Here is a 12,391-nt window from a genome sequence, read left to right on the forward strand (position 1 = left end):
ATCCTAAGCTATTGATCCTCCTGACTCTCCAAAGTAATCTGAACATAATTCAAAAGCCTCTCCAGCTCCCTTTTCTTAACAAGAATATTGCCAAAAACCTTTTTATTGAAGCTAGTTGCATCTTTTTGAACATCCAACAAATATTTGACCACATCCGGAGCTCCTTTATTCCAAGTTGTATGAACAACATTCCTAAAAAGAGGATGAGTCATCCATGCAGCCTGGAATTTGAACGGACGATGGCCCTTGGTAGCCCTCTCTGCCATCTTGCACCTAGTGAACAACGGGCAATGATAAGAGTGAAGGCGCGCCAGCACCTCAGTATGAGCCTCCGGAAACATCAGTCGCCAGTCTTGGTTGATGACTGCTCTATCAAGCTTCTTAGCCACCTGCACCTCACCTTTCACCTTCCTGTACCAAGTGAATCTTCTCCCAATAGCCCCCACATCAAACAGCCCACAATCCTCTATTGTTTTCGCAAATTGTTCTGCTCTGGCAAGTCTAAACTGCCCTCCTCTAATTTCACTCTGCAACAGCACATCATTAAAGTCCTCTAACACAATCCAAGGTCCGTGGATCATATTAGCAATCCCTGTCAAGTCACCCCACAGTTCTTTACGTCGATGTATATATGGATTAGTATACACTGCACTGCAGTAACTAGAAGTATTGCCCATAGTGATTTCAAAACTGATACATTGATCAACTACATCCAATATTCTCACAGAAATATTTGAATTAGAACATAGAACCCAGATACCCCCATTATGACCATTAGCCTCAACAATACCAACACCATGGTAACCTAGATTATTCCAAAAAGATTTCATCCTCTCGAAAGGAATATGGGTTTCAAACAAAATGAAAAAAGTAGGGTGAAATTTATTCACTAACTCTTTACTATGAAGTCAGGCCAGTTTATTAGAGACCCCTCTAATATTCCAAAATAGAAAGCTTAAATCTAAATAATCCATAAAACAATTGTACTGTAAAAAGGACCAACCTCAACCGAAGTCCCTAACGAGATGATGAAAATCCACCATCATATCCCCCTGAGACTTGCTTGTTCTTACCCGGTTGTTGCCCGGTTTGCCTGTGTCCCTCCACTGACACCCCTTCCAATTCACTGATTTGCTGCTTGCTGGTGTCGCCAAGGCAGTTCGGAGTCGACGGCGAATTTTGCAAAGAAGAAGGGCGCTCTTGTATCCGCTTTTTAAAATGGCAGTGAAATTCGGCACCGCAACGGAGACAGCTTTGCCTTTCACCCCTTGCTGTTTGGAAGACGCCATGCGTGCTTGGGATCCGCCAACCGACCCGGTCTTCACCCCTAATTTGGCTCCTCTCATACGTAGCCCAAAGTCACGGTTCTAGTATAATTTCTTATTTGAGTGCACCAGCACTTTGTCTTTAGAGCTTTGTTGGGCTTTGTTTGATTGGCTCAATTTTTCTCTCCTTTTACTGCTGACTTTGGTCCAACTAGCCTCATTTTCCAAATACTGGGACCCCACTTCCTTTCCATGCAACGTATCACCCAATTCCTCCCCAATTTCTGCAACTATCACTAAATCTTCGGAATTGCATCCAAATTCAAAAATTTTTTCCTTTGAGGCTTCTTGTGGCTGCACCACCTGAGCCGTCGTCTCGGTCACTGATATTTCCTTTCGATCCACCTTTTCCAACTCTATTGGGGTCATTCTGCAGTCAGTTGCTGGATGCCCGAAACAATTGCACTTGTCACAAATAAGGTGTAAGCATTCATACTCCACCTTATATTCAAACTCATCGACAATCACACTTCGGACCACCAGCAAACCAAGATTAATTTGCACGCAAGCTCGAACAAATTTTTCCCGCTCCGCTGACTTAGTAGCCAGATCCACCCTGACTGGTCTCCCACAGCAGAAGCAATTCTCATCATGGCTTTATCCTGATAGTACCAAATACTCAAACTAGCGATTCGAATCCAAACCATAGTCTCCTCGAAAGTGTCCTCACAAGGTTTAAAATCCGGTGTCCATGGCTTGACGGCAATATAGTGACCGAAGATCATCCATGGCTCCCCTAGTAAAACCTTCTCTCGATCGTCCATGCGATCAAATTTAACGAGGAAGTACCCAAATCCCACATCCAAAATTTCATATCTACCAGTGATTCTCCATACCCCTTTCAGTTTGTGAGACATGGCCGTGTAACTAAGGTTTTTTCCAAGAACCTTAATCACAATTGCCTCCTTGTATGGTTCAGAAAGGATATTTCTAGCCTCTTCGGAGAAGCAAACTCTCGGAGGCATAGGATCTCCTGGTTTTTCGGTGACTACTGCCATGTAATCCTAATGTAGAGCTTCAGCCCGGTTTATCCCTGAGGCTACCATAGAACAAATAACCTTGTCACGAAAAGAAATCTTGGAAGTCACCCTAGAACTAAGGTTGCCCTTACTTGATCCTTCCTTCACACCTGATGCAAACCCTTTCACGCTCTTCCCCTCATCTCTTTCGATGGCATGGTCATCTTTCTCACCGTGTTTCACCCTCAAACGCTCTCTCCCGCTCTCTCCTTCTCTCATTCTCCCTGAGTACGGAGTACGTATAACGTTCACATATACTTGTTCTGTTAAATTTTTAAGGATTTTTTTTAAATTTTTTAAATTTTGAATTTTATTTTAAAAGATAAAATATAATTTTTTAGCATTTATTTTATAGGTAGGACCAAGAAAATATATGAAAGAAAAATTAATCAAGAGTGAGAGATCACATTTTATTTTCCGTTCTTGCTGAGTTTGGCCGGTGTATAGCTCGTCCGTCGATGAATGTCTTCAAGCTTCTCGTCGGGATGAATTATATGTCAGCAAGGAGAGAACAAGGGGGTGGGTACCTACAAAAGACACTCCGACGCTCAAGTCAGTAAGTGTTTAAGAGGTATAAGAATAATTCTATGAATATAGAATGTAAGACATGAAATAGAACTTATCATGTGTTGTGTGTAATAATTCTATGAATATAGAATATAAGACATGATATAGAACTTATAGAACTTATCATGTTGCTTCTTGAGATTAGATATAGAAGGTTCCTTTTATAGGTATAGAATTGATGAATGATATTCATGTTATGACCGCTTGGTCATTAAGATTGAAATGATGGTCATTAAGTCGGTAATGAAGGTGTCGGTTACAAGCAAAGAATAAATGATAATTAATGCTGAGTTATAAGGTGACGGATCATAGCCCCCAAGCAATGTCTGCCGATCATATGATCCAGGCTAAGCTTAGAAAATAAAATGAGTTATAACTCTATTAAAAGATAAGTGAATAATGATATGGTGAGCCCCCAAGCTTAGTCGGGTTATTATGTCGGCACTTATTCAAAAAATAATTGAGTGATAAGAGTCATTCAATCAAGATAGTTGTGTGGGGGATATACTTTTTCTCTTAAGAACAATTTTAGCATTTGATTGTATGTGAATTGAAAAGTTCAGAGATAGATATCCATTGACGGAATTGATTGTAAGATCCGAGGATATAATGATTAATTGTCTTGGAAATTTTTCCGGCCCACAACAACTTATTGATAAATTTCTCGCTCAAACCAATTAGTTATTGAATATTTACAATTTATAGTGAAGGTCATACGACATGAATAAAATAAATTGAGAAAATAAATATGTCTAAAGTCGCAACATATATTGAATAATATATATTGTAAAAGTAAAAGAGTTCAAAATAGAAAAATATACCTTGAAAGTTGATAATTGTAGAGAAGAAGACGACATATATGAATGTCATACATGCTAAATGTGAATATCTGAATTTTGCTTTGTAGGACATGCTTTAATTTGATAATAAAGCAATAAGAAAACAGTTATTGAATTATAAATTTAGTATAATGTTTCTAGCAGTTACAGTATGACGAGGGATATTCTTCGTGCAATAATAGTAAATTGCCTGTTTAATTTTCTATATTAAACAAATAGTAACATAAAATTTAATAGCATAAAGTGAATAGTGTAACAGTTATATACAATTGATATATAATTAATTTTTTATAGAATCTAATTTTAAGATTTAAACTCATCATTACTGTCATTTAATTGTATAAATGAAATCATTAAGCAATAAGAATATAATACATAATGAAATAAAAATTCAATTGACATGGTTGTTACATGTCATTATTGTATAGAATATATATTGAGGTTTGAATATAACTAATAAATCAGTAAATATTAGTTACACAAAATATAAATGCAAAAATATGTGTGAATAAAATAAATAATGTTATTTGTGTAAGTAGAGAACTTTGAAAAAGTTAGTAAAATTGATAGGTGAGTTTGTACTTTGATTGATTGAAAATCGAGTTTTTTTTTTCCGATTGGTTGAAAGGCGAGTTTGTTCTCGGATTGATTATAACAGGTGAAATATTATGATACGTTAGATTAAAATTTGATAAAATGTATTAAATAAAATCTTAAACAAGATTGTTAAAATTGGTTCAAAAATTTGAATGTAATTCAAGTTTTATGAACCTGAGGGGTGTAGGAATTATTTTACTCGCTCTCCACAGACGGCGCCAATTGTTCTTGCTGAGTTTGGCCGGTGTATAGCTCGTCTATCGATGAATGTTTTCAAACTTCTCGTCGGGATGAGTTATACGTCGGCAAGGAGAGAACAAGGGGGTGGGTACCTGCAAAAGACACTCCGACGCTCAAGTCAGTAAGTGTTTAAGAGGTATAAGAATAATTCTATGAATATAGAATGTAAGACATGAAATAGAAGTTATCATGTGTTGTGTGTAATAATTCTATGAATATAGAATGTAAGACATGATATAGAACTTACAGAACTTATCATGTTGCTTCTTGAAATTAGATATAGAAGGTTCCTTTTATAGGTATAGAATTGATGAATGATATTCATGTTATGACCGTTTGGTCATTAAGATTGAAATGATGGTCATTAAGTCGGTAATGAAGGTGTCGGTTACAAGCAAAGAATAAATGATAATTAACGCCGAGTTATAAGGTGACGGATCATAACCCCCAAGCTTTGTCTGCCGATCATATGATCCAGGCTAAGCTTAGAAAATAAAATGAGTTATAACTCTACTAAAAGATAAGTGAATAATGATATGGTGAGCCCCCAAGCTTAGTCGGGTTATTATGTCGGCACTTATTCAAAAAATAATTGAGTGATAAGAGTCATTCAATCAAGATAGTTGTGTGGGGGATATACTTTTTCGCTTAAGAACAATTTTAGCATTTGATTGTATGTGAACTGAAAAGTTCAGAGACAGATATCCATTGACGGAATCGATTGTATGATCCGAGGATATAATGATTAATTGTCTTGGGAATTTTTCCAGCCCATAACAACTTATTGATAAATTTCTCGCTCAAACCAATTAGTTATTGAATATTTACAATTTATAGTGAAGGTCATACGACATGAATAAGATAAATTGAGAAAATGAATATGTCTAAAGTCGCAACATATATTGAATAATATATATTGTAAAAGTAAAAGAGTTCAAAATAGAAAAATATACCTTGAAAGTTGATAATTGTAGAGAAGAAGACGACATATATGAATGTAATACATGCCAAATGTGAATATCTGAATTTTATTTTGTAGGACATGCTTTAATTTGATAATAAAGCAATAAGAAAACAGTTATTGAATTATAAATTTAGTATAACGTTTCTAGCAGTTACAGTATGACAAGGGATATTCTTCGTGCAATAATAGTAAATTGCCTGTTTAATTTTCTACATTAAACAAATAGTAACATAAAATTTAATAGCATAAAGTGAATAGTGTAACAGTTATATACAATTGATATATAATTAATTTTTTATAGAATCTAATTTTAAGATTTAAACTCATCATTACTGTCATTTAATTGTATAAATAAAATCATTAAGCAATAAGAATATAATACATAATGAAATAAAAATTCAATTGACATGGTTGTTACATGTCATTATTGTATAGAATATATATTGAGGTTTGAATATAACTAATAAATCAGTAAATATTAGTTACACAAAATATAAATGCAAAAATATGTGTGAATAAAATAAATAATGTTATTTGTGTAAGTAGAGAACTTTGAAAACGTTAGCAAAATTGATAGGTGAGTTTGTACTTTGATTGATTGAAAATCGAGTTTTTTTTTTTCCGATTGGTTGAAAGGCGAGTTTGTTCTCGGATTGATTATAACAGGTGAAATATTATGATACGTTAGATTAAAATTTGATAAAATATATTAAATAAAATCTTAAACAAGATTGTTGAAATTGGTTCAAAAATTTGAATGTAATTCAAGTTTTATGAACTTGAGGAGAGTAGGAATTATTTTACTCGCTCCCCACAGACGGCGCCAATTGTTCTTGCTGAGTTTGGCCGGTGTATAGCTCGTCCATCGATGAATGTTTTCAAACTTCTCGTCGGGATGAGTTATACGTCGGCAAGGAGAGAACAAGGGGGTGAGTACCTGCAAAAGACACTCCGACGCTCAAGTCAGTAAGTGTTTAAGAGGTATAAGAATAATTCTATGAATATAGAATGTAAGACATGATATAGAACTTATAGAACTTATCATGTTGCTTCTTGAAATTAGATATAGAAGGTTCCTTTTATAGGTATAGAATTGATGAATGATATTTATGTTATGACCGTTTGGTCCTTAAGATTGAAATGATGGTCATTAAGTTGGTAATGAAAGTGTCAGTAACAAGCAAATAATAAATGATAATTAACGCCGAGTTATAAAGTGATGGCTCATTTTCTAAAATAAAAATTTAAAATTTAGAGGATGCGAATTAATTTTTTTTTTCCGTGCATATTAGTCGCTTTCAGGAAATAACTCTAGCATAAACGAAATATAAAGCGGCCTTCTCATTGACGGTTAGCATTTTTTCACTTTTGATTTTCATTACATGAAAATGACATATTATTCACAAAACAACAAATAAAAAAAGCAGAAGAATCAAACAAAATTTTTAATTAAAGTGTGTGGGACGACAAAGATTTTCAAGAGACTCATATCATTTCGAATTCAAAGTGATAGTCATCACCATATTGACCATATATCAATTGAATGCTTTAGCTTTCAGCATCTTGATTCTTTTTTATTTTTTATTTTTTTAAAGAATACTATTACTACTATAATCTTACAGGAATTATTTAATAAGTATCATACTCTTTACGACTTTTAAAAATTTTAATGCACTCCGTACATTAGAATTTACAAGTATAAAAAGGTTTATATATATGTTTGCTTGATATTATTTTGTTTTAATTTTCACTTTTTAGTATTATTAATTTTTAGAATTCTGTGAAAGAAAAAATAAAACTAAAAAATTGTAGAAAACAATTTTTGTATTATAACTTTTCAGAAAATTTTGAAAACAATAACATTGAAACTAATAATAGAAAACGTTTGTCAAATTACCTTAATTTTTAATAAAATTTTCCTTTTATTTACTTCTTTAGCTATTATTTTTTAACAAATACCCTAAATAATACTCTTCTTATAATAACTAAATAAGAAAAGTTCGTTCATACAAATAAATTTATAGTAGTGCAATAATGGAAATACTTTTACAAATATTTATTTCTTCTTCGTTTCTTTCCCTTATTTAAAATAGTTTAATTATAAATAAAAATTTTCTGTATATTTGGTATTAAAAATAATGAATTGAATAGAAATTTAATCATATTGATGGAATTTGCACACTAATTTGGGAACCTTTGATACATATGATATAACCAAATTATTGTTGTAAGAAAGAGATGCTTTTAAAAGAAAGGAAAAAATAGGCATGGAATAGCTGTCCAACTTTCTTCAAACAATAATGGAGACTTGGTGGTGCATCTTTACATTTTGTTTAAGTTTTTTAGTGGACTCTGTTCGAGATGCTTTGAAAATTTATTCATATATAAGAAGCATTTGTGCCACATTTTTTACTTACACTAGATAATTATTGATGTAACACTTTTAATGTGTCATGTCAGCATTTAATAATAAAAACTAACGATAGCAACTAAAATAAAGACTTTTAAATTTTATTATCCAAAAATATAAAAATTAAAAAATATATTTAAAGAACAAAAACTTATTTATCCATTTGGATCTAAACTCATAAAAAACGATTTATATTATTAGAGGTAAAAGAGAAAGTTAAAAATATGGATTTAACGTTTAGAAAGAATGAGAAAAATGTCATTCTATTATTGCTACGATTTTGATTAGGTGAGTTCTATGGTAACTTTGTTATGGTGTCTAAATTGTCTAATTTTTTTTTTAAAGTAAAAAATAAAATATTTAAAATAAAAAGTAAATCATGTAAAATTTATTAAATATTATTCATTTACTCTTTTTAGTAATTTAAATACAAAGTGATAGGCACCATAGCATTCACCTTTTGATTAATCCAATTATTCAACTAATAATAGTTTAAAAAAATTTCAAATGTTCCTAAAACATTAATATTTTAATCATTTTAATTATTAATTTTAATTAATATATATTTTTTATATTTGAGATCAATAGTTAAAAATTTAAAATTATTAAAATACTGGCGTTTTAAAAATATTTAAAATTCTTCCAATAGTATATGGTTGGGTTATATTGGCTACGACAACTGAAACTGTGGTGGAAGGATGCAATTATGTTGTACCAGACTTATATATGTCGTGTGGAAAACATTCTTCTTTAGCTAACTATGACTGCTTTTTAATTCAGATGCACTGTAAGTTGTAACTCTAGCATTAAAACGCAAGAGGCCTTATTAGGAGAATCGAAAGCATAAGTTTTCACAAGTACGTACGTAATGGCTAAGTATCTAGAAAACGTAATGCAACAAATAAAGAGGCTTATCTTTTTCTTTCATGTTTTTTGGCATTAAACGCGACTAATGCCTAACAAACCAAACTACACATAGACAAGGGAAAGAGTCCCATTGCACATCATTTGAAAGAATAGATCCTACAAAAGCAAGAGCAACAAGCACGACACAAAAATTTGGTAGATCATCAATCTTATCTTGGATGCGTGTCCTGGCTGCATCATATGCAGAGACGGGACTCGCAGGTTCACACTTCAGAGTACTTATTTTGGAGTGTCGGTAATAAATCCCATTCATATAGATCATCTAATGTTGCAGTGGAAAAATCAATTTAATATGGTGGACCCTTTTATTGGTGAGATGGGCCCTTACCACAAGTTTGGGCTTTCCCTTTCAAAAATAATTGTAATGATATATTCATGTAAAGGGGGAAGAAATCACTCATCACTCAATAATTTCAAGAAAAGAAAAGCATGAGCTTATATACATATTTATACATAGGATAAAGAAATAAAAGATAAACAAGAAGATAAGGATCCAAACTGAATAAAAAAATACACTAAAATTGAAATAAAAACAAAAAAGATAGATTAAAATTGAGTAAAAAAAAATTACTCTACTTTCTACCCAATTTCTTGACACAACAAGAAAGGGACTCTTCAACCTAACTTGTCAACACCATAGTTTAGAAATTGAATCGAAAGGACTCTACAATCTTCTACTCAATTTTCCGATGCAACAATAAAGGAACTCCTCAACCTCAATTGTTCACATCATGGTTTCATCACCAAACCAAAAAGAGATTTTCAAACCTCTAAATCATTGTATATTACGACTACACTAATTTATGAGGTATTTATAACCTCTTATTAGATTAAAATATAGAAAATCCTAAACCCACAAACATAAGGCTCAATCTAGTAATTAAATAAACAAAATTAAAATACATCAAATTAAATTAAAACATTCTAAAAATATAAACTAATATCTTTTAAATAATACTTGAACTCTTCATATCACGAACATTTGAAGCACATATTAACATATTAGATATATCTATTTGTAACTTTATATATGCAATATATATATATATATATATATATATACAAAATTCTTCTTCTTAGTGTCACTATCATTCAAAACAATTTTTTATACCTTTAAATTATGTTCGGTTGCTCGGAATTCCGGACGGGTTGGAGAGGTGCTCCAGGTGAGGTGGGGGGAACCAGCTTGGGTTTGAGTCTGTGTGCGGATCGACGACTTTTTGGACTCTTCGAAAAGTGGGGGATGCCACCTGCAATGACACTCCGACGCCCAAGTCAGGAGTTGTTCAGATGACAATGAGTGATAGGGGTAGTGATGTACCTTGGGAGAGGGGTAGGACCCTCCCCATATATACTCTGTCAGAAGTAGGTCTCACAAGGTCAGATCCACCTTCCTTAAAATTTTTCTGCCCAGCTGTTTGTGTGATGAACTGGGGGTTAGCTGTCCGAATCGGTTCCTCGACCCAGGTTTGGTCTTCAGTTATTGGGCCGCTCGGGTCGGTCCGGCCAGGACACAACCCGAGCTGGGCCGTAACAAATTATATGTTGGAACTTTTGAAGTTATTTGTTGAGTGGTGAAAATTTATACTTGCAAATATATTTCGATGTCTAAATGAGTGATAGATCAAAGAGGATATTAAGAATTAGAAAATGTTGTACCTCCCACGATGTAGAGTTATATAGTTGGATTGGATGTTTGATGAAGTTCTTAAAACCTCTTCAAAAATCACTTTTGAATATTTAGAAGCTTCAAACGTAACTAAGATAAGTACACCCCTAAAATTGACACCCAATACAAACTTTTTATACCACATCGTCATGATCACCTCTGTTTCTTGAACCACCAAGCTGGTATTTTACCAAATTGGCTATGGGTGTATGATGTGATATTTACTAGGGTTAGAATATCATTTACACAATTCTAACAAAATGTCTTATTCCGTAGTGCTATAGTCCCTTCACAACTTCTCCCCAATAGTTGGACAATTATTAGAGCCTTCGAAATTGTCTGCACATCTATGAAACTTTCATTGTTTAATAATTTTTTCTTTGTTACGATATGGATGTCTATATATCCATTCAATGTCTACTCAGCATAATATATTCTTCCATCTAAATACTATTGAGAACTACAAACATTAAAGTATAAGCGGTGCTTATTTTCTAACATATGAAAAAGTGCAATATTGCACATGTAAATAGAGGAGTAAGACTGAGACTTTTACACACAACACTAATAAAAGCAAATACTTCCTCTCTCTCTCTCTTTTATATAAAGCACTTCTTTATTTTCTTTCTTCGTATACTACTAATATAATATTAATATATTATCTTTATAGTAGTATAATAGTGTTGGTAAATGATTTATACTTTTATTTATTTCTTCTTCCTTATTTATTTCACAATACGTTATCAGCACGAGATTCTGATCAAACTTTTAGGAAGACTCAGGTAACAAATTTTTATTATGTCGAAACTCTCTCATCTTGAATTCAATGCTCTTGATATATCTGGAAACAATTATTTATCATGGATACTAGATGCTGAAATTCATTTTGATTCAATGGATCTTGGAGATACCATTAAGGCAAATAATGCATCCCAGAAGGATAAAGCCAAAGCCATGATTTTTCTTCGTCGTCATCTTGAAGAAGGATTGAAAAATGAATATCTCACATTAAAAGATCTTGCAGATCTTTAGAAAGACCTTGAAGAAAGGTATACTCATAAAAAAACGGTGATACTTCCTCAAACCCGATATGAGTGGACGCACTTGCGTCTGCAGGATTTTAAATCCATAAATGAATATAATTCTGCAATGTTTCGAATCACCTCATGAATGAAATTATGTGGGAAAAAAATAACTGATCATGATATGTTAGAGAAAACTTTCTCAATCTTCCATGCCTCGAATGTACTCCTGCAGCAGCAGTATCGAGAAAAAGGGTTTAAAAAATATTCTGAGTTAATTTCTTGCCTTCTTGTTGCTGAACGCAACAATGAGTTGCTTTTAAAGAATCATGAAGCGCGCCCAGCTGGCGCCGCCCCATTTCCTGAAGTAAATGCGGCAAATTACCCCAAAAGAGGTAAATGGCAAGGTTTTAATAACAAGAAAAATTATGGAAGAAAAATGAATTATATTCAAAAGAGAGGATCTCACCAGAAGTGGGATAAAGAAAGAAATATCGGGTAGAGTAAATCAACAGAGGATAAGTATTTCCGTTGTGGTGGAAAGGGCCATTGGTCACGTACCTGTCGTACCCCAAGGCACCTAGTTGATCTTTACCAGGCATCTTTGAAAAAGGATGACAAAGGAAAGGAAACAAATTTTGTTTCAAATGATGCTGAAAATTCCACCACTCATTATGATGTATCTGATTTCTTTGAGGACCCTGAAGGAAATATTGGTCATTTGATCAATGATGGAATAGTTTAATATGTGAAATTGTTAAGTATCCATGTAAATAAATAATGTAAAGAACTTATTGTTAAGTTTTATTTTC

At 32.8% G+C, this 12,391-nt stretch overlaps 1 protein-coding gene across 1 annotated transcript; it reads right to left on the reverse strand.

Moving 5' to 3' along the window:
• Positions 1-8: 8 nt before the first annotated feature.
• LOC140183044 (uncharacterized) lies at positions 9-830 on the reverse strand. The gene has a single exon (XM_072231045.1). The coding sequence runs from the start codon at positions 828-830 to the stop codon at positions 9-11; it is 822 nt and encodes a 273-aa protein (XP_072087146.1).
• Positions 831-12,391: the final 11,561 nt, after the last annotated feature.

This window comes from Arachis hypogaea, chromosome 20, assembly GCF_003086295.3.
Source record: "Arachis hypogaea cultivar Tifrunner chromosome 20, arahy.Tifrunner.gnm2.J5K5, whole genome shotgun sequence".
NCBI lineage: Eukaryota > Viridiplantae > Streptophyta > Magnoliopsida > Fabales > Fabaceae > Arachis > Arachis hypogaea.